Consider the following 23,963-nt stretch of genomic DNA (forward strand, 5'->3'; position numbering starts at 1 on the left):
GGCTTTACTGCTCTGGCTGACTTTTTCTGATAGAGACACAAAGAGGAGAAGATCACAGTGCTGAAGTTTCCTTTAGTGTGGTGGGGGCTGGGCTCAAATTTGAGTCACTCATGACCCCAAACAGGCAGTGTCAAAGTGAGCTTTTTTGCAGACCCTTGAAAACAGGTCTTATTAAAGACTGGCTTGTAAAGGATTTTATAGGTTTAGAATTTGTCATTAGCACAGCTTGCTATAGTAATTTCCTGACCTTCTGACCATGATTTGCTTTACTTGCCAGGTGGCAGGTAAAAACTAAGAACGGCGACCTGGAGTATGTGAGCCACAGTCAGATGTTTGAGGAGCGTTCTCAGTATCTTCTAGACTTAGTGTTGTTTCCCATTTATAACATGGCACTTTAAATTCTCCTGCTCACTCCTGTGAAAGTCTTCAGATATTCAGGAAAGTTGGAAGAAGTAAACAATCAATACCCAACCCTTGGAATTTGTAACTGGCATCTCACTTGATCACACACTTTTCTATTCATTATCTGTCCCTGTCCCTAAGACACATCAGGTTTTATTTTAAAGTAAGTTTCAGATATTAATACACTTCTCTCTAAATATTTCATCATGTAGACCATTAAGTACTCTCTTCCTTTGTTTTCAACTCAATAAGAAAGAAAGTGAAGGTATTCTGAGAAAGCCAGGCACAGAAGTTCAAGGGTTGCAATTTAAAGACCTGAATTAGAGATTATTAACTCTAAACAACCCCCTCTGCCATTTGAAGTACCAATTTTTCTATTACTTGTATACTTTTATGTGGCAGGAGTTAATTTTGTTTAGTAAGTTAACATTTCCATGAACTGGCCTTTGGGGGTTTAAATGGAGAACATAAATACCATTTCAGGAAGGGTGTGTAAAAAAAAAAAGGGTGAGGAAAAGTCAAAGAAAATTACTACTTTCGGAGTAAAAAGTAGAAGAAAGGGTTCAACAGGGATGGGTGATTTTGTTTGTTTTAAGTTGGTAATCCTTTGATCTTAATTAATTATGAACTCCACTTAATTCCCAGCTCAGCAAAGCAGCAGGTGATAAAAGCAAAATCATAAACCTGGATTCAGACTTTGGCCTCTTGTCTCCCCAGATTCCCTCATCCCCACCTCTCAATGAAGAGTCATCATGAAATTCAGACGTTCAGGACAGAACCATTTCTATCTATAAGAAGCAGCTCCATTCTGTTATGTTTGAATAAAATTAATTTCATTTTTTAAGTAGTTGATTCCTGTCAAAATAGCCTGTAGTTTTGAAAAAAATTAAAGACATCTCCAATACTAAGGCAAGTTAGTTAATAAACTGTTGTGATGAAATCATAACCATAATTTTCTAACTGTTGTAACTGATGTTAAAATATCTATGTTAATGTTTAGTTAAATGGTCTATACTACTGTGATGAAATGAACATTAAAACAAAACACACAGGCCAGGGAAATAGCATAATGGTTATGCCGAAACCAAAACAAAACAAAAAACTTTCATGCCAGAGGCTCCCAGGTTCAGTCAGCTGAGCAGCGCTCTGGTTGAAAAGAAAAAGAATGTTTGAAATGAACTACACATATATACTTTTCCTGTTACTCAGTGACTCTGAACACTTCATTTTAGAGAGATCTAAGGGAATCAGAGTGGGGCTAGAAGAGTGGGGACATGTCCACTTGGATTTGGAAGACTTGTCTAGGATAGGAGGTGTGCTTTCAAAGGATGAGTCTGAATTTGAAGTATTTCCCTGTGCTGGTATAATCTGTACTTGGAACACTGTAACAAATCCTTTGCTTCTAGGCTTTAGAAAAAAAAGTCATCTGATTTCTTTCAAATCTGAGGAGCTTATGTTGTTATTGGAGTGTAGTATTGTTCGATATCCTAGAAATCAACATTTTAAAATTGAGAAATAATGATGAGTGCTCACTGTGTAAATATTTGAGGAGTGAAAATACAGAAGTCCTAAGTGGTTGACCAAGAAACCCAGTTAAGGCCATATGCCCAGGAATCTTCAATTTTCTCAATCCCTAGGATAGGGAAATTTGGATTTCATTATTATTATTATTTTATTTATAAAAAGGAAACAAAAAACCATAAAACACAAAACTCCACACAGTTCCCACCACCAGAACTCTGTATCCCATCTTCTCCCTTGATAGCTTTCCTATTCTTTAACCCTCTGGGAGCATGGACCCTAGGTCATTGTGGGATGCAGAAGTGGAAGGTCTGGCTTCTATAATTGCTTCCCCGCTGAACATGGGCATTGACAGGTCGATCGATACTCCCACCCTGCCTCTCTCTTTCCCTAGTAGGGCAGGGTTCTGGGGTATCAGAGCTCCAGGACACATTCATGGGGTCGTCTGTCCAGAGAAGTCTGGTTGGCATCATGCTAGCATCTGGAACCTGATGGCTAAAAAGAGAGTTAACATATAAAGCCAAACAAATTGTTGACTAATCAGGAAATCTGGGTTTCTGCTACTAGTCAGGATTAGAGTAGATAATTTTCAACTATCAAGAAATATTCTTTTTTTAAAAAAAATTCTTTTCTTCACTAATTATGCACACCCAGCAACAAACTCCCAAGTTTGTCCTGCCTCATCTCCCCAGACTTCAGAGGGGCCTTTCTTCTAACTGCATATATCACTCACTTCAGGAGGCACTTGCTCAGGAAAGTTATATGGACAGGGAGAGTTGCCAGTGAGCAATTGAAAAAGTCTGTCTTGGACACAACTTGTAAAGTTATTACTTTTGGTGGTGGGGGGGTGGTGCGGAAACTAAGTTTTAACTTCAGCAAGTATTTCACTCTCTATGTTTAAAACTGCCCAGGTTTTAGGTTGTACATTAGCAAAAGAGCTCTAATGCCTTTATCTTTATTATAGCCCATAATAAGTGATTCATCATCATGGATATTATACATTTAGTATTCTTGTAGTTGCTGAATTTAAATGTTAGTAAGAAATGTGTTTTTTTTTTAAAAGAAAACTATAGTTACATTCTTAAGATGTTTGATATATTGTAAATCAGAAGTTTTTTGCAAAAGAGAAAAACCAATAGCAGTATTAGACTCTAGTTGGACCACTCTTTCTCTATGATGGGGCTATGCTTATATGAACATAAAAAGTTAGAAGTTAAGTTTAAAATTGCATTTAGGGACACACAGCTTGTAAAGCAAACCCCTTGCATAAGACCCTGAGTTTGATCCCCAGCACCACATGGAACTAAGTAAACTTCATGGATGGTACAGCAGAGCTTTGCTAGCTCTCCCTCTCTCCCCTTACCCCTAGCTCTCCCTCTTTCCCCCTACCCCTACCTCTCCCTCTCTCCCCCTACCCCTAGCTCTCTCTCTTCATTCCCCCTCCCCCAAAGCATAGAAACATATAGTGTATATAGACATAAAGTATAGCCTGGAAAGCCACTTGGCATTACCACACAAGTACAAGATTTATGTGGTTGTGTGTGTATTGTATTGTATTCTATTCCACTTTAAATACAATACTGTAGCATAAGTGTGATGTAACATTTGTAAACCTTGCTAGAAAAATAACTCCAAAACCGCTGGTTTATGAGTGAATTTCCAGTGTGCCTGGCCACTTCCCTGGGCATTACCACCTTCCACTCAGTCTGTGAATATTTGCCCCTAGAATGGACGATTTCACCAAGGGGGTGGCAAATTCCATCACACTTCTTTGATCTGACTTTCTCTAGCTTACTGGAATTGTCAGACTGTGCTTATAGGCTATGGAGAAGTCAGAAGATCCCTAACTGCCTCTGGTATTTCCTTGACTGTTTCCTTAAAGGCCTCTTAAGCCTCTGTAAAGCCTACAAGTTTGATTTCCATCCCTGATCTTTGACTCTTGGTGTCTTTGCTTCATTTCTTTGCCTTGGCTGTTGTGGGTCATAAGACACAACAAAAAGAAAGTAGGGCCACCGTGACGAGCAGCACACTGCCCACTCTAGCTCTACAGACTGTTCATTCCTGAGGTGTCTGCAGGGCATGCGTCTCAACCCCACGTTCAAGTAAATGTGCCAGTGTGTTCACAGTGTGCAGTCTGGCTCTCCTGACCTGAAAATACTAGGTAGAACTCAGGAGCACATTGAATATACTCACTGTAATTTAATGGAAAATAGCATAGAGGTACCAAGCATGATAAATCATCACTGTATCTTCAGTAAGGTATAGGCATTTATTTTGTAATTTTTTATATTTATTTATTTTCCCTTTTGTTGCCCTTGTTGTTTTTCATTGTTGTTGTTATTGATGTCATCGTTGATAGATAGCACAGAGAGAAATGGAGAGAGGAGGGGAAGACAAAAAAGGGAAGACACCTGCAGACCTGCTTTATCACCTGTGAAGCGACTCTCCTACAGGTGGGGAGCCAGGGACTCGAACCGGGATCCTTACGCCGGTCCTTGCGCTTTGTGAGGCATTTATTTTGAGTCATATATAGTCACTACACTTATTAAAATAGGAATTTTCAATAGTTTTTGTAAGGGGTAACTTGTATTCAATTTGAATAGAAAAATTGAAACGCTAGAGGTCCATGTCTAGGCAGCTCTCACTTGCTGGGATTGGATCTAGAGAATGATTTGTAAATTATTAAATTTAACATGTATATATTAGTCACTCTGGCAGCTTCTCTACTGGTAATAGATAGTGACCCCTTCTAATATGTGTGTGGGTGAGTAGGTCTATTTATATGCTTTATTGTAACTAGGTAGCATCAACAACAAAGCACTGGGCTTACATGTACCACACAAGGATGAGAATGGGCATGCCCTGAGCCTCCTGCTTTGGGGGAAGGCAGAACTTGGACATAGGTCTCTGGAGACCTTATAGCATAGCATAACGGACAGGTTTATGGAGATTCAGACCTAAAGTGTTTCTACTGCCTCCATTCATGAATTCTGAACCTGACATGTAATAAAGGGGGAAACTATTCATATTGTCACTGGGACTCCCACAGTATCAGCAGAACCCCTGACTCTTAAACCTTGGTGGTTCCTGGAAGAGGGTTCCCTACTACCACCACCACTTAAGTATCATGTTATATATTGGTCCTCTATTATTTGAAACTTTTTACATACCAACATGCCATTAAAATATCTAAGTTGATCATAAAGATTAACTATAGAAAATCCCTGTCATGATGGGGTGGGGGTATGGGTGGATTACTCTGTATGGACAAGATGAACTATAGCATCTTAGAAAAGCAAAGATACCATGAACCTAGGAACAGAGAACTTGCTTTATTACCTTGGTCAAACCCATAACTAACTGAGCACTCCTGTAGCCTGAGTACAAACTGTAAGTGCTAGTAGATTCTCTTACCAGCAGATACTGAAGTAGGACAGTGTTTAAGTTAGTTCTCTCAACAGTACTTCATGGTTGATGTCCCAGATACTGAACATCTCAGTCTGTTAGAATATCAACTTGTATGCCTGAGGCCACAGGTCTGATTCTTTTTAATTTTTTATTATCTTTATTTATTTATTGGATAAGGACAGCAGAAATTAAGAGGGAAGAGAGAGACAAAGAGAGAGGCAGAGAGACACCTGCAATACTGCTTCACCCCAGTGAAGCTTCCCCCTGCAGGTAGGGACCAAGGGCTCAAACCTGGATCCTTGTGCATTGTAACATGTACGCTCAACCAGGTGCGCCACCACCTGGCATCCCACAGGATTAATTCCTGGTACCCCTCTGTACCAGAGCTGAGTCCTTTCTGTCCTCATTCTCCAATACTAAGTAAGTAATATTTCCTAAAAACATTTAAAAAGTAGCAGTGGGGAAGAATTTGTGTTAAGTGAGCCTAGCCCACATGTCAGCTTCCCAACAACGATACCATATTAACCTGTTCTCTTGGTGAAGGTGACACTGATACTGAGAGAAGAGCTGGAGCCTTCACCAGAACTAACTACTGCCAGTTGTGGTATCTCTGCAGTCAAGCCTCGCTGCAATGAAAATTAGCTGGAATTAACTTAACATTCCATATCTAATGGCACAAACAGTAAACATTTTGGTGGTAGAGGGGAGCAAAATTTGCCACCCTGAATGTCTCCTTGCCATAGGGATTATTTCACAGGGACTCTAAAAGCTAAGTAGAGGTTACCTCTATACCTGTATTTGTAGTAGGAGGACCTAATCTCTTTAACACTTAGCACTGGAGAAGGCAGCAACTTAAATCTGCCTTAACAATCACACCCTTGTTTACTGTGCCCTTCCTGGTAACTTCTCATAGCATAACCCTTCCCCCAACATCCTTTGTCTTTAGCTGGAGTTATTTAAAGAGGGGACTTAAGCCATTTTGGGAAGTCAGTGTTTACTGAGTCTCCCGTGTAGACAGATACACACATCAAACTTTTGTTTGTTTTATTTTTGTCAGTGTCTGATGTTCATTTGATTATTACCAATCTGGAAGAGATGGGAGATGGGTCAATGGCCAGCTGTTAATATAGTGTCCCTATTTCCTGTGTATTGTGGATATTCCAAGTGTTCTACCTTTAGTGACTCAGATTGAGCTGATATTTGGCATACCATTGTGCATCAAGAAAACTTACATAATGTGCCGATTTCCTTGCCCATAGAGCACTCCACTTTGAAAAAATATAAGTAGATGCTTAATAAAACTAGCACTTGAGAAGCCCCCCTTACTTAAAATAGAATATGATCAGTGTCTTTGGCTTCTTGCACAGTTGATTCAATTTAAATATCTTCTTGATCTACAGCTAGAAGAGGCTGATAAGATTCATTAAATGTATAAAATTTGAAATACGTGTATAACAAATATAAAAAATATCTTCTTGATTCTTAAAAAGATAACTATATATATCACATATGCATAATTTATACACACATAGCATCTTATATGTGCATCTAGAATTTAATGAAATTAAAGAGCCTTTATATATCTATAGACATTGGGAAGGCTGGGGGTTTGGTGGGGGTGTGTGTGACTACATTAAAGAGTGGGCCTGTCTCCCCTGGAGGACTTGCTGTTATATTTGGCCCAACTGGTGGCTGGAGGGGGTGCTGGAGAGGTGGCTGGAGAATCTGGGATCTGACTAATCCCTCTCTGCTTCAGGAGAAGTAGAGAGAGGGTAGAAAAGAGTACTGGGAAGGAGTACATGTAATATTTAGCATAATGGGGAGATAAAGTAGCTGTGTGATCAGGCAAGGGATGGCTGGGGAGTTTTTACAGGGAATGTGAAAGATCCAGTCTCCATCCTTAAAGCTTCTGGTGGGAGGCAGGCAGTTCACAGACAGTAGATGGACCGATTTTCCTCTGTAGGTGTGAAATGTAGACTCAGATCTGGCCTTTATAACTCAGACATGCCTTGTTAATTGGTGGAGGTCCATTTTGGATTTTTTTTTTTTTCCCTCTGTTGTCAGGGGCCTGCTAGTCTCCCTGCTACTTCCTTCACTCTCTGCTTACTGGGAACAGTCAGGAGGCCCACTTCTCTGTGTCCACAGAGAGATGACCAGTATGAAAAGGACCTGCTTTTGTAATCAAAGTCAGCCTACCAGCAGAAGATAAATATGACGACCGCAACTAAATCAGATTTCTCAGTATCAGGCACTGGATCTCCATCACTGCTTTAACCCTTTGAATATCCCAGAATGGCAGATCCTCTTTTTGTTTTTTGTACATGAGGAAACTGAAGCTCAGAAAGAGACTTCTTCCACTTCTGAGAAAATCAAGGCACAATGACCTGTCTCTGAACATTCTTTCCCATCGCATGGTGTTGTTGGACAGGACCTGCTTTGAATCTCAGAGAACTTGCATCTTGAAGTCAGTATTCCCAAATAAGAACCCACTTTAGAAATCGTACTTCCTGTGCCTCCACTCTGCAGTAGCATGTCGCCCGTCTCTCTGGCATGTTGAGCAATCACAGAATTGCAAGCCCTAGCTTTATAAATAAGGCCAAAGATTGGGGACCCAGAGCTCTAGCCTTCAAGAAGCCACATATAAAACTGTCAGATGGAGGGCCAGGTGGTGGTGCACCCAATTAAGTACCCATATTACCACGCACAGGTACCTGTGCATGGGTTTGAGCCCTTGTTCCCCACCTTCATGAGCTTCACAAGCTGTGAAGTAGGTCTTCAGATGTCTATCCTTTTCTCTGTCTCCTTCCCTTTTCCCTCTTAATCTCTCTCTGTCCTAGCAAATAAAATCGAAAGGAAAACAAAAACAAAGAGAAAAAAAAATGGCTGCCAGGAGCTGTGGACTCGTAGTGCTAGTACTGAGCCCCAGTGATAATCCTGGTAGCAATAAATAACAAAAATTAAGAAAATAATAATAATAAACAACTGTCAGATGTCCTGTCCGATTGTTAAAGTCTATTATACTCATAACTCATGTGAAGAACCTGATATTTTGGGGGTGGTCAGACCATTTGTAATGGCGTTGTTTGTTTAGCTCATCTGTCTGAACTAGTATTCTGTTCAGATTTCTTTCAGACACATGTCTGGAATTTGACCATTACACTGTTGTAGCAGTTGCCACTCCAGAAATGACTGTTTCTTTCAAGACTGTTTTGTTGCTGCTCTTATTTTTGACACTACTGTCAAAAGATTATGCTATTTTAATTTTTTTTTCCTAAATCATGCCATAAGCATTTTCTTTCTGCAAATTAAAGTAATCTGCCCTAGCTCTTCTTGCTCCATGTGCCCCCACCCACCAGGCTTCACATCTGGTTGAAACATGTTTAATTCTTTCCAGAATGAAAGGGAGGGGAGAGTGGGAAGGGAGTTCTCTTCTGTACCTTTCTGGTAGTAGAGTTCATTGTTATTTCTGTTCTGGGTGGGGTGAAGTGCTTGAATCGCATAAATATACGACAGATAGGAAGCACTTGGCACACAGCCATGCAGCTGGATCACCCAGACATCCTTCACAGCTTTTAGTGTAGCACTTTATCCCCTGCCTTGTTTTAAATAGCCAGATGCCTCAGTTTTAAGACTAGCTGACGGGGTTGTTGCCTGAGGAGACAAAGGGGCTTTCTGCACACAGCTCACCCCAACCACCCCCAGAACACACACACACACACACACACACACACACCACAGAGGGATCTGCACCCTCCCTTGGGAAGGAACATGGAAGAATTCAGGACAGGAAGTGTATGCTGCAAAGATCACAAACAAAAGCCAAAGTTAATAGCCCCTATAGTCTGAAAGCTGGGGGGTTAGAAGTTTTCTTAAATCTCTATCAAGTGACTACTTTTTGGAAGTAAATCGATGGCACTAACATAAGTGATGCAAACTTCCCTTTTTCATGTTTACTTAATCCCCTCAAAGGAAAAGAGAATAACCCACAGCTGTAACACACAACACACACACACACACACACACACACACACGCTAAGTAAAAGCTTGTTTTAACAAGAGGTGTATAGAGTTGTTGTTTTTTTTTAATTCTTCATCTTGGCTATTTCCTGTTGGGATGAACCGTAGTACACTCACAGAAGCTGTGAGAAAGCTATGCATAACTAGAAGTCTTGGAGACCCTTAATTTTTTCTAAAGTAGATGGGATATGTTTGGAGAAATACTCCCAATTTATATGTCAATAATCTAAACAAATATTAGGAAATGTTCTTAATCACTAGAATTGTAAGGAATATGTGTGTTAGATTCTGAGGTGAACAAATTAGTGACAGGAATTATGTTCAGCTCTTGTTAATGAAAAGGAAATCTTTACCCTATCCCAGTAAAGCAAATAATTCTAAACACTCTTGTATTCCCTCAGAGATTCTGAACTAAAAATAACTTTTTTAAAAACAAAACTTTTTAATAATTTCTTTAATATTTATTTATTTTCCCTCCAGTTGCCCTTGTTGTTTTATTGTTGTTGTAGTTGTTATTGATGTCATCGTTGTTGGATAGGACAGAGAGACATGGAGAGAGGAGGGGAAGACAGAGAGGGGGAGGGAAAGATAGACACCTGCAGATCTGCTTCACCGCCTGTGAAGCGACTCCCCAGCCGGTGGGGAGCCAGGGGTTCAAACCAGGATCCTTATGCCGGTCCTTGGAGGGAAAGATAGACACCTGCAGATCTGCTTCACCGCCTGTGAAGCAACTCCCCAGCCAGTGGGGAGCCAGGGGTTCAAACCAGGATCCTTATGCCGGTCCTTGCGCTTTGTGGCACGTGCACTTAACCCACTGTGCTACTGCCCATCTCCCACAAATAACTTTTTAAACCACTTTATGTATAGTGTATATTCAAAACATTCATTCCACAGCCTGCATATAAGTGATGGCACTAGGTTCTAGGAATATAGCAATGAACAAAAGAGGCAAACCACTTCGCATGTGGGATTTATATTCTGGTTGGAAAAGTAGACAGATGTGTCCTGGGAAAGATGTTGATGTATAGAAAGACAAAGTAGTACTACAAGGTTTAAGAGGAGTGGGAAGTCACATGTAATGTAGAAGAAGCAGTCTTCTCAGATGAAATAACCTTGGGTATGCCAGGACAATAGCTCAGCTAATAAGAGTGTAGAATTTGCACACCTGAGGCTCCCTGTTTAATTTTTGGGTACCTTGTATACTGGAGCAGTGCTCAGGCTTCTCTTTCTCCTATATAATATAAATATGATTTAAAAAATTAACTTGGGCAGAGACCAGACTAAAAACAAAGGGAGAAACCTAGTTATATAGACAGAAGAATGAGAAATAGGGGTTGTTTTTTTTTTAACTTTTTTCCACCTTTTTGTTGCCCTTGTTTTTTATTGTTGTTGTAGTTGTTGTCTTGTTGTCGTTGTTGGCTAGGACAGAGAGACATGGAGAGAGGAGGGGAAGACAGAGGGGGAGAGAAAGAGACACCTGCAGACCTGCTTCACCGCCTGTGAAGTGACACCCCTGCAGGTGGGGAGCCGGGGGCTCGAACTGGGATCCTTACTCCAGTCCTTGCGCTTTGCGCCGCATGCGCTACTGCCCGACTCCCGAGAAATAGGGTTTTTAAGTGAAAGAAATAGCGAGTACAAAGGACCCAAGGTAAAGAATATGCTTGATGAAGAGAAACATTAAACACAGTGGGACAACCCCCTCCCCCCTGCCCTTCTACATCCCCACCTGCAGGGGGGAAGCTTTCACAAGTGGTGAAGTAGGGCTGCAGGTGTCTCACTGTCTCTCTTCCTCTCTCCCTTCCTTTCAATTTCTGGCTGTCTCTATAAAATAAATAAAGATAATCTTTTAAAAAAAAACTTCAGAAAAAATAAAGAATGGAGCGTCAAGGAAGAGTCCAGAGTTAAAAAAGGGAGGGAGGGAGAAAGGAAGGAGTAAAGATAGGAAAAGAAAAGAAAAACAGTAGGACTGAGCAAGGAAGAACACGGTAAGATTAGTACAAGATTTGGACTTTATTTATAGAACACTATTGGGTGGGTTGGCTGAGTGTCACAATCTGATTTGCATTTCTGCTTTCTTAGAAAGTTGGCCAGTAAAGAAATAAGGCCATCCAGGAGACCACTGCAGTAGTCTTAAAGGTGAGGACAGTACCAAAAGAGGTAATAGATAATAAAATCAGTAGGGTGGGAAGATGTTGGGAATTGGGTGTTCAGCCTGAAACATACTGATTGAGATGCCTGCCAGACACCCCAGTAGAGAGATCACATTGTGCTGCTCTGCTCTAAAGCTCAGGGTGGGATTCTGAGTGGGAATATGAACTCGAGCACTGCTAGTGCACAGAAAGTAACAACACAGAGTTGTTGGCTCTCGTTGGGACCATGGATGAGTTAGCCACAGTTATAGAAGGAAAGACATATTTAAGGGCCCAGATTCAAGCCAGGAACCCCATCTGCATGGGAGTAAAGATGCTAAGCAGTGAAGCAGTGCTGCAGGTGTTTCTCTTCCTCTCTCCCTCACCCCTTTCATTTCTCTCTGTCCTATTAAATAAGAGAAAGAAAAATTTTAAAAGAAGAAATAGCTTTTGGGAGCAGTACAGACACTGAGCTGTAGTCATAACCCTGGTAGCAGTTAGAGAAAGGTGGGGGAGAGGGAGAGAGAGCTGATACAGAGTAGTAGGGATTACTAACAGGTGCAAGGTCTCTTCTGATTGTGTCTGCTTTCTCAGTGAAATTAAGCCAAGTATCATCTGAAAGGAAGGGACAAGGAAGACACATTAGAAACTCATTTTGACAACAGATTGGGGAAATCTTATCAGGATGCGGGGTGGCATTTAAAGGTCCATTTGGAGTTGGCAGTTATGACTATAAAACAAGCCCTATAAGCATAGTAGAGTGGGGTTTTCCCCACTGGCCATGTCCGACAGCCTGAGTGAGGGTTGGGAGTTTTAATTTTGTTAGGCAGTTATAATGAGGACAGAGGAGACAAAGGTGTCAAGGTTTTGTGCAAGAATGTTGTGATCACCCATAGAACTTAAGCTAAGAAGGGAATCAAATGAGAACATGAAGGCTGTGGGGAGGTTGGGAGAAGAGGTTTACTCCAGTAGAGTGAAGACTTGCTGGAGTCTGGAGGGAGTCATCTGCAAAGCTAGCAGGAGAAAAAGACACTAAAAACGGATATTAAGGATGTTGTACAGATATTGGCAACTATATGAGGTCAGTGGTATGACAAAGGCATGGGAGTCTTAATTTGCGTGTAAGACGAGCACAAGGAAGGAATATGAGTCCTAGAAACAGATGCCAGGCCATTCGAAGCATTCCTATGGGAATAATGAAATTACCAGGGATCATAGTGAAAAGATGAGGGACAGTGAGCCTACTTGCTTGTGTCTTTAAAGAATGAGTGTGGCCCAGAAATAGTGGTGGAAGGTAAAGGTAGGGGTGGGTGACTTACATGGTCAGACTGGTGAGCAACAGAAGAATGGGGGGGGGGAGAAGAAGAATGTGAGAGAGGATCAGTAACTGAGCAAAAGTGGATATCTGCTCCCGTATTTATTTTAGGCTGAGCTGAAGCTGATGTGAGAAAGACAAAAACAACTTTGTGAACGGGCCACAGACCCCAACCTAGAACTCATTTTCATGTAGGTTAAGAAAGTGAAAACAATGTTGATGAGGTACCTGGAGTAATAGTAAAATTCACAGTCAGAAAGTAGTTTCTGGTGGTTTCCAGACTGTGTAGGGAGGGGGAAAAATGAATTAGTGTTTAATGGTTGTGGCATTTTGGTTTAGAAAGTTTTAAAGTTAGATGGTTATCAGAGTTGAACAATTTGAAAATACTTAATACCACAGAATTGTACAGTTAAAATAGTTTAAATGGTAAATCTTATGTGTATTTTACCACAATAAAAAATAAAATGATGTGGTCCAGGAGGTGGCACAGTGGATAAAGCAGAGGACTCTCAAGTATGAGGTCCTGAGTTCAATCCCTGGCAGCACATGTACAAGATTGATGTCTGGCTCTTTCTCTCTCCTCCTATGTTTCTCATTAATAAATAAAATCTTTTTTAAAAAAAATAAAGTGAAAGTCATGATCTTAGAAAAGAGTAAGGAAGGAAGGAGGGATGGGGGATTATTGGGCCTTGAGTCCCAGGGAACAAAGGAGGAAGTGAGTTGGGTCACAGTGGACAATAAACTACAAGGGAGCCAGAGGAAAAATGTATGGCTTTGCTTTTGTGGTGAATGAGGTGAATGGAGATGTGGGACTGTCTAAATGGTTTCCAGAAGCAGATGGTGGATTGTGGTATCCAAACTTTGAGCTCTGGGACTTGGAGACCATCTTTCCGGACATTCTCGAAATGAGGAGATTCTCTATATTACTCTCCATCTTTGTTTCTCTAAAACTTGGCACCATGCCTGGCACACAGAAGACATGAATATAGGTTTGAATAAGTAAAAAATGAATTCTTCCAAGAGAATGAAAACGGCAAGTGAGAATTTAATGGCCTTGCTGAAAGTGCAAATAAATTTCTCAAAGTGATGAAGAATAAAAAAGAAGCTAGAGTTGGCCTCTGGAGGAGAAAGGATTTTTGGCAAATGTGCAAAAGAATTTATTGCGAAATTGCAATTTAGACTGGAAAAATAAAATCACAAACAGAAAACTACGTATGTGTAAAGCTTATTTGAACTGAAATTGATTTCTACATGTATAGTGATTACATGGCAAATTTGTAATTTGGGAATGGATTATCCTATTCTAAGGAAGTTTTATAAAATGTTAAACCTGGGTTATTCATAAACTAAATTTTAAGGGTTAAAGCCACAAGTCTTTTATCTTCCTGACTCATAAACACCAAATTGTAGAGATCATATCATTCCTTTTATTATTAATATGTAGAACAGTATGCTTGCATACATCTTCAGAGACAAATGTTTTGAATTAATAATTTAAATGAGTGCCTCTCAAAAAAATATTTCTGTTAAAGTATTTTTTTCCCTAAAAGTTGAGATGGGCTGCCTTTTAAAGATACATAATGGCAGGCCTAGATTTTTCTTTTGATAAGTGTAGAAAAGTGCTGGCTGGTGGTCATCTTGCATTGTGAAGCATGTCCTACAGCTACCAGACCATTGTCATGCCCCATTCTTCTTGTTGTCGTTTTAGTGACAGCTATATTGTGCGTGTCAAGGCTGTGGTTATGACCAGAGATGACTCCAGCGGGGGATGGTTCCCACAGGAAGGAGGCGGGATCAGTCGTGTGGGGGTCTGTAAGGTCATGCACCCCGAAGGCAATGGACGAAGCGGCTTTCTCATCCATGGTGAACGACAGAAAGACAAACTGGTAATGGCAACTCATGGGTTAAATTAGCAATGTCTGATTCCTCTGCTAAATCACAGCTCTCTTCCCATAGGTGGCTTTTGTTGTTGTTTGTCTGTTTTTTCCTTCCATCTTTCTCTGAGAACTTAAAGTCAGAACTCTGAAGAGGGTATCAAATTGCAGAATGTAACCCAGCTTTCCAGCAGTCTTTTTTTTTTTTTGCCTCCAGGGTTATCGCTGGGGCTCCATGCCTGCACTATGAATCCACTGCTCCTGGAGGCCATTTTTTCATTATTGTTGTTGCTGTTATTATTGTCCTTGGATAGGACAGAGAGAAATTGAGAGAGGAAGAGAAAAGGGGGTGAAATAGACACCTTCAGACCTGCTTCACAGCTTGTCAAGCAATCCCCACACCCCCTGCAGGTGGGGAGCCAGGGGCTCGAACCAGGATCCTTGCTCCAGTCCTTGGACTTCCGCACATAGTGCACTTAACCTGGTATGATACCACCCAATCCCCTCCAGCAAAGTTTTGCACCTCTCTCCTCTCACCACCCCTCCCTTCCTTCTTTCTCTGGTTCTTTCCCACACAACATGCTAACTCAGATGCTTAGATGTTGGCTGTTTTGTTTGCATCTTTGATTAATTAAGCTGTCTTCCAGTCACAACAACAAGATACTCAAAACAAAAGTTCTTTATTATAAATCATTGTATTGAATTGTGAAGTAATTTTTTATGGTAGGGAGCATGCAAGTAAAGCTTCTGTGATGAAAGTTAAAATGCAAAGGCAGAATGTCATCTAATGTTGATTATTACTCATAAAGACTTACCTAAAAGATAGTCTAACTTATTAACAAGCTAAGGAATAAAATCTATCTGGAAAAAAATTAGAGAAGTATAGATATTATATCTTTGAAATAACTCAGCATGCTTCTAAAATATGCACTTTAGAGCATATTGTTACCTCCCTCAGAGAGAGTGATAGTTCATAACATGCAGTCTTATGAGAGCTTGGATGTCTAGTTCTGTTATGAAAGAAACTATGGTATAACAGAAAATCAAATACCCACTTCAAATTTTAATTATATAAATACATATGTATTTGGGGGGAGCTTTGGCAGGGGATACAAGGTAATTGCTCTAGGACTTGGTAAACATGTGCTATCTCTGAGTGATCTCCCTGGGCTATTTTTTTTCCCCCCTTTCTTTCTTGAAAAAAAAATTTTTTTTTAATTTTTTTGTAGTGCTAAGTCTCCACATATGCAATTTCTTTTTCTTTTAACCACTTTTAATTTGTGATTAATAATGGGTTATAAGATTGTAAGATTATAGGATAAAGTTCCATATTATACCCACCACCAAAGTTCTATGTCCTTACCCTCCCATAGTTCTCACAAAGTCTTAGAAACAGTTTGGGTTTTGGGTTTTTTTGTTGTTTTGCGGTTTCACTGCTCCTGAGGCAACTTTTTAAAAATTATTTTTATTGTAGAGGGAGAGAGGGAGAAAAACCACAGCACTACTCCACCACCTGTGGAACTTCTCCTGGTGCCATCTATGTCAAGGCTCACACCTGTGGTCTTGTACATGGTACTTTCTCCCAGGTGAGCTCTCTTCTCCCAGACCCTATTTTTAATTTTTAAAATCCATCTACATGGAGGCTGGTCAGTGGCACACGCAGTTAAGCGCACATATCACCATGTGCAATAACCTGGGTTTGAGCTCTCGCTCCCCATCTGCAGGGGGTACATTTCACTAGCAGTGAAACAGATCTGTAGACATCTTATCTTTCTATTCTCCCCACCCCTCTCAATTTCTCTCTGTCCTGTCAAAAAAAAAAAAACATATATATATATATATATATCACGCAGCTTACTATTCTTTGATTATTTGTTTATTACTTTAGAGAGAAAACTCTTACTGAGTTTTGTTGGTTGGTTGGTTCTTTTTTTTGTATGTGTGTTTTTTTCCCCTTTGTTTTTTTTTTGTTTGTTTGTTTGTTTTGCCTCCAGGGTTACTGCTGGGGCTCAGTGCCACTAATCCACGATTTTTTTCACTTTGATTGCCCTTGTTTTATCGTTGTTGTAGTTATTATTGTTGTTGTTATTGATGTCATCGTTGTTGGCTAGGACAGAGAGAAATGGAGAGAGGAGAGAAAGATAGACACCTGCAGACCTGCTTCACTGCTTGTGAAGTGACTCCCCTGCAAGTGGGTGATTAGAGACAGAAACCTGGGTCCTTATGCATTGAGCACTAAACTGGGTCCACCACTACCTGGTCCTTAATATTAGCTTTCCTTAGCAGAATAGTTGTGTCTTTTTTAAATATATTTTTTAAGCATTTTATTTATTCATAAGAAAGATAGGAAGAGGGGAGCCGGGCTGTAGCACAGCGGGTTAAGTGCAGGTGGCGCTAAGCGCAAGGACCGGCATGAGGATCCCGGTTCGAGCCCCCGGCTCCCCACCTGCAGGGGAGTCGCTTCACAAGCGGTGAAGCAGATCTGCAGGTGTCTGTCTTTCTCTCCTCCTCTCTGTCTTCCCCTCCTCTCTCCATTTCTCTCTCTCCTATCCAATAACGATGACATCAACTACAACAACAATAACTACAACAACAATAAAAAAAAAGACAAGGGCAACAAAAAGGGAAGATAAATAAATAAAAATTACAAAAAAAAATATATTAAAAAAAAAAGAAGAAGAAAGATAGGAAGAGAAGAAAAGCCAGACATCATTCTGGTACGTGTGCCGCCAGGGAGTGAACTTAGGTCTTCATGCTTGAGAGTCAGTGCTTTATCCATTGTGCCACCTCCTGGATCACTAGTTGTGTCTTTTTTTTATCAGCTTTTTCTTGGTAATTCTGTGATTCATCATAAACTATGTCAACCTAATGACTCATCTGGATTGTCTAATCCATCCCCTCATTTTACAAATAAATTTGTGAACTTACGCTTGCCATTGATTTGTACGTAATAATTATAAACTTTTGGCATTTTTTTGGAGACTACTTCAGCTAAATTCTTGCACCATTCTAAAAGAAAATGATACAGTCATCTGTAATCTATACTAGGAAAAATCAGTCCTCCAAAAAGTGATCTGCCTCCTCTGTCTAAATCATGTCATTAGCAGAAACAGCATTGGGAACCGTTTCATTTTAAGGACAAAATCTGCTGTCTTCACAATAACTCTTCGTAGTAATAGGGTAATTCTGGCTTTAGACTAACTTCTACTGTTTGTTGTTATTGCTTAAAGATTTTGTATTTCTCCTGCCCATATCCCCACCTCTCCCCCCACATCAGATTTCTCCATCCCTTCGTGCCTCCTGTCTCCTTTACACTCCCGTGATTCCTTGCTTCTGGACTTTTGTATCTACTGGTAGTTAAAATTGTTCACGCATCTGTGCTTCTCCACCTTTCCATCCCTTGCTTTGCCTTTTTCACACTTTCAGAAATCCTGGTCTCCTTTAGCCTCTAGGCATCTGTTATAGAACACTTTTTGCCCACAAATTCATGTGTGCTCACACACACTCCATAACTAAATGGTGGATCATTTGAGGTGTGTGATGGGTGGATGATATGACAGTTCCCAGAATTCAAAGCCAGACATGGAGTGATCTTTCTGGTATAAACAGTGTTGGTGCTGGTTTTTACAGTGTAGTGCAGTTCTAAAATTTAGTACACAATTGGTTTTTATTGTTACTTGAGTGACATTGAGATCTATGCATGTAACTATGTCTTTCTATAGGAAAATTCTGTATTCAGACAGCCATCCACAAGCTGTTGTTCGAATAAGTTCCTTGCAAGTTGGGGACAGTCAAGTTTTTTTGAAAACATTATATATAAATGAAAATTGTCTGAGCTGAATCATATTTTAGGTGGAATAGAGGAATTTACTCCATAAGCAAATCCAGAAAGATCAATCACAAAATCTCCATTGTTGCCCCTCATGGTTCTGTGAGTTCTCTAGGACACACATTTGGTGGAGGTTACAGCTGGCAATCCTCTTTGAAATACAATTGGTGGGATTTTAACTGTATACATACAGATTTTTTTACTTGGTACTTCTGCATCTCAGCCTTACTCCATAAAAATTGATTTCCAGAGATCTTCAGTCAGTAACAGTTCTCAAACATTGTGGGCCTTGAGACCCTGCTACATTCTTAAATTTATTGAGGGGCCCCAGAAAATATTGTTTGTGTGTGTGTGTGTGGTTTATAACTACTATATTTACCACTTTAGAAATTAAGGCTGAAAGGTTTTCAAACCTAGTATTAACATAAATGGCATTCCTTATGCAAATAACTATGTAACTGTTTCCCAGAACAAAAATAATTAATGATAATAGCTTTGTTTTATGTTTCTGAAGGTTTCTTTTATTTCTGACTTTAATAGTAAATAGCCAGATTCTAGAATATGTTTCTGCTTTGAAGCTGTTACAACATGATGCTTTGGTTGAAGTATATGAAGAAAAAAATCTATCTTGAAATGGGAGAAGTATTTGTGTTTATGTCTGTGTGTGTGTGTGCGCATGCGTGCACATACACAGCTGGAGACTTGAACATGTGCAATCTGGTCACTCCTAGATGTTCTATTCATTCAGGTAGATAGATAGAAACCAACCAACCAACCAACCATAGCACCTCCCACATGATGCCTGGGATCAAACATGGATTGCACACATGACAAGTCATGTGTCCTACCCAGTGAACTTCTCTATCTTACTTGGAAAAATTATTTTAATTATCTTTTCAGGAAATTGAAGATAATCTTTTTTGACAATACATCAAAACTCAGTCTGTAGGAGTTTCTTAAATGTGAAATCTGAACACTCTGTTACTTTAAAGCTATAGCATATACACACATATATATATTTTGAGAGAGAGAGAGAGAGACCAGAACACTGCTCAGCTCTGGCTTATGATGGTACTGGGGATTGTACCAGGGATCTTAAGAGCCTCAGGCATGAGAGTTTTTTGTATAACTATTGTACTGTTTTCCCCAGCCTACTATGATTTATCTTACACTTTAGAGGGATTTTGTACTCATTCCTGATTTTGTAACATCATGCGTTGGACATTTGGAAAATAATGGGTTACTGAGTTAAAAAGATATTCTGGATTTGATACATTAAATTCCTCAATACAAAAATCACATTTCTAATCTCATTAGGAAAGTCTCTAAGTATTAGGAAGTTGCCTGAAAGTCTCATTTTCACTTGAAATTTCAGATTTTATTATTGGCAGTAAATACCTCTAATGATTCTCCTTGAAGTGGTGGACTCAGTTCAGTTTCAAGAAAATGTCTGCCAGATTACTCAAGTCTGAATTAACCATAGATCATCTGTCAGTTGTTCTTTCAAGTAAAACTGGTGATCCATGAAAAAAGCAGTTAATTCAACTCACAACTGAAACAATTACACAAGTACTTTCCCTTGAGCCAGTCCTCATTCTTCTACATGCAGCAGAATTGAAAAAAGTTATTAGAAATACTCTTTCCTTTTCCAATTAAGCATTTGTTCAAAGTCGAAGTTTCCTCATCTACTTCAGCCAAAGCAACATCTTTTTTTTTCTTTTTCTTTTTTTCCTCCAGGGTTATTGCTGGGGTTTGGTGCCTGCACCACAAATCCACTGCTCTTGGAGGATATTTTTTTCCCTTTTATTGCCCTTGTTTTTTTTTTATCATTGTTGTGGTTATTATTGTTGTTATTGATGACGTTGTTGGATAGGACAGAGAGAAATGGAGAGAGGAGGGAAAGATAGAGATGGGGAGAGAAAGATAGACACCTGCAGATCTGCTTCACCACCTGTGAGGCAACTCCCCTGCAGGTGGGGAGCCAGGGGCTTGAACCAGGATCCTTACGCCATTCCTTGCGCTTTGCGCCATGTGTGCTTAACCCGCTTTGCTACCGCCTGAACCCCCCCCCCCCAGAGCAACATCTTACAGCAGACTGAGTGCAGAAGCAAATACAGGGATCTAGTTATGTATACTTTCCATTTCAACACTCAAAAAAAGAGATGTGTATTCAAGGGTCAGGATATAATACAATTAATTTTTCTAAACTGTCAAAGACAGGTAAAACTGATATTTTTAACATTTTTACCAGGGGACAGTGAATAGACTGGTGGCTTAGTATGGCTTGGTACCACTCGTTACCTTGACTCATGGAAGACAGAGAAGTTTTGCACCAAAAGACCAAGTTCTCTTAATATATGAAAATTGTCTTGTGCCACCCTGGACCCCTTGAAATGGTCTGCAGTTACAGAGAGAGCAGGTTCTCAGTGGCCCACACTATACAGCATGATAAAGATGTTCACTGCAACATTGACTGCAAACATAGGAGTTAAAAACAGCCTAAATGTCCATCAGTATGAAGAATGACTTAATAATTTTAATATTTTAATGCTGAGAATATCATATTCACATTAAAAATAATCTTTTTTTTAACCTGTGTATGTTTCTAACAAATGTTTCTAAGGAAAATGGGAAGCAAGTTGCAGAGCAGTTTTACAGGCATGGATATATTTAAACACACTGACAGGTACACACAAATTTATATGACTATATATTAAAAAAATGTCACATACTGTGAGTATGGGTCGGCCCAACAACATCCCTGTCCAGTGGAGAGGCAGTTAATAGAAACCAGAACTATTTTCTTCTGCACCAAAAAAATTTTTTTTAGTTCATACTCCCAGAGGGGGAGATGTTAGATGACTAAAGGGCCCTGAAGCCAGTTCCACCAATAACCAGAACTTCTGTGACCAACAACTTTTGCTTTTCCCCCATCCCAGAGGGAAAAGAATTTGGAGACCACCAGAGGAATTCATGTGCTGTTTTCCTTACCTGAGAGGGAAGAGGAAAAAGGCAGGACACTTGGAAGTTGTAATAAGTGGAGGAGTGACTTAGAAAGGAAGTAAAGATAGAGCCTCAGCAGTGACTAAAAATAGGCCTCGGCTTCCACATGGGATTCAGCCATCTTTGACCAAATGACAATTGCTTCTCTAGTGTGTGGCTCTTCATTTTTCTGATTAAAAGATTATTAAAATATTAAGGGAATATTTTAATAATTGAATAAAGTCACTCAAGTCATAAATACAGGGAGAAAAAAAAAGTAGCTATCGGGCATATGCTCAGTGGAATACTGCTCAACAATTTAAAAAGATCATCTTATGTTCTTTGGGACATAATGAATGAAACGGGAGGTGGTTATGCCCAGTAAAATAAGGAAGTAAAGCACAGCTACCAGATGGTTTCACTCGTGGGATATAGAGAATTGAAATAGGGGGCTAGGCAGTGGTAACCCAGTTGAACACACAAATTACTTAACTATGCACAAGGACTTGAATTTGAGCCCTCACTCCCCACCTACAAAGGAGGACGCTTTACAGTGGCGAAGCAGGTATGCTGATGTCTCTCTTTCTTCTTCTCTATCCCCTTCTTCCCTCTCAATTTATCTCTGTCCATATATATATATAAATCTAAGACCTTGAGAACTATAGTGGTTATGGGGGGGCTGGTTACACAGAACTTTGGTGAGGGTGGTGTAGAACTGTACCCGTATTATCTTATAATCTTGTAAATCACTAAGTCACTAGTTAAAATAATAATAATAATTTTAAAAGCCACATAAAAAAAACTAGACTGATCTCATCTTCCTTATTCTTGACAGTAGCCCATTCTGCACATGAGAGTTATTGGGGGTAGGGAGGAAAAGAAGGAGGAATAATGGAACTCGTGTGTTTTCATTTTCATATGTATTTCCTGTGTAGATTTTTAAAAGATGTGTTAATGAGAAAGAGAGACAATCTGAGCATCACTCTGGAATATATGATCCTGGAGATCAAACTCAGGATCTCATGCTTAAAAGTCCAATACTCTGGGAGTGCTGGTGGTGGGAATTGTGTGGAATTGTACCCCTCTTATCCTATGGTTTTGTCACTATCTCCATTTTATAAATAAAAAAAATATTTTTAAAAAGTCCAATACTCTATCCACTGGGCCACCTTGCATAGATTTTTTAAAACCTCTAACAAGAATATAAATATCCACTTTTTGTTCTCTATGTACCTCATTTCAAGATTATTTTGATTTTATTTTAATTTTTTTAACTTTATTTTTTCCCTCTTGTTACCCTTGTTATTGTCATTGTTATTGTTGTTATTGGATAGGACAGAGAGAAATCAAGAGAGGAGGAGAGAAAGATAGACACCTGCAGACTTGCTTCGCTGCCTGTGAAGCGAACCCCCTGCAGGTGGGGATCCACAGGCACAAATTGGGATCCTAATGCTGGTCCCAGCGCTTTGCGACATGTGCGCTTAACCCGCTGCACTACCGCCCGGCTCCCTCTTTTTAAATTTTTTAAGGTAATGCCTAATAGCATGTGCACAGAACTTTACTAAAGGTTTAAATGTGTTATGAGATTAAAGCTCTTAATTTTTTTCATTTTTTTGTCATTAAGCTTAGTTGTGTACTGATACTTTGCATTAGAGGCCAAAAAGATGATGTACAATCTTACCCCAGTCCTCAAGTTAGATGGCTTAACTTATTTTACTTTTTTTTAAAGATTTTATTTATTAATGAAAAAGATAGAAAAGAGAGAGAACCGGATGTGCTGCTGGGAATTGAACTTGAGACCTCATGCTAGAAAGTCCAGTACTTTATCCACAGCACCACCTCCCAGACCACAGTTACTTAACTTTTAAAAGAACTTTTTAAACTTGTATAACAAAATTTATCTTTGGAATAATCTTAAATTTGGAAAATGTTGATCAAAGACTAATTCTTTCAACCTAAACTGAAGAAATTGGAAGTCTTTGTTTTGCAACAACTTTACTTTGAGACTTTGAACTGAGACCATTAAATTCTAAAACAAATAATATTTGTTAGAGTCTTAGTTATTTGGATTTCCCCAATTTGGAATGAGGCTGGGCTGACATAGTCATTACACTATTCTGGGGGGGAAATTAGCCACAACAAGCAATTCAATGATAAATAGAACTGTGTGAATGGATTTTTATCATCTTCCAATACAATGTAATAGAGTTATCTCTGAGAACTGCTATCTGAAATACAATCTGAATATTACTTTCATTTGTTAAGGTAAGAAACATTTGTTAGGTTGCAGTTAATTCCTGTTTACCTAGATATTTTCTCAAAAATCTATATTTTCAAATATTACCCATCGACAATTTGAATTTAGACTAACTTAGGTGTTCACTTTTTACCTTCAGTTATTAAAAAACAGTAAGATCTCACTTTGTAATTATGGAACTTTGCCAGAATAAGACCAAAGCTATTAAAGTGTAGGTAAATCATTTTTG

General features: G+C 39.5%; 1 protein-coding gene across 2 annotated transcripts in view; it reads left to right on the forward strand.

Moving 5' to 3' along the window:
- Positions 1–23,963, forward strand: part of SPRED2 (sprouty related EVH1 domain containing 2) — a 140,979-nt gene that overhangs the window by 81,619 nt on the left and 35,397 nt on the right. For both annotated transcript variants that reach the window (XM_016195421.2, XM_060187185.1), the window contains exon 2: positions 14,501–14,678. In XM_016195421.2, coding sequence (XP_016050907.1) covers positions 14,501–14,678 — 178 coding nt within the window. The remainder of the gene's footprint in view (positions 1–14,500; positions 14,679–23,963) is intronic.

This window comes from Erinaceus europaeus, chromosome 3 (assembly GCF_950295315.1).
Source record: "Erinaceus europaeus chromosome 3, mEriEur2.1, whole genome shotgun sequence".
In the NCBI taxonomy this organism is placed as follows: Eukaryota; Metazoa; Chordata; class Mammalia; order Eulipotyphla; family Erinaceidae; genus Erinaceus; species Erinaceus europaeus.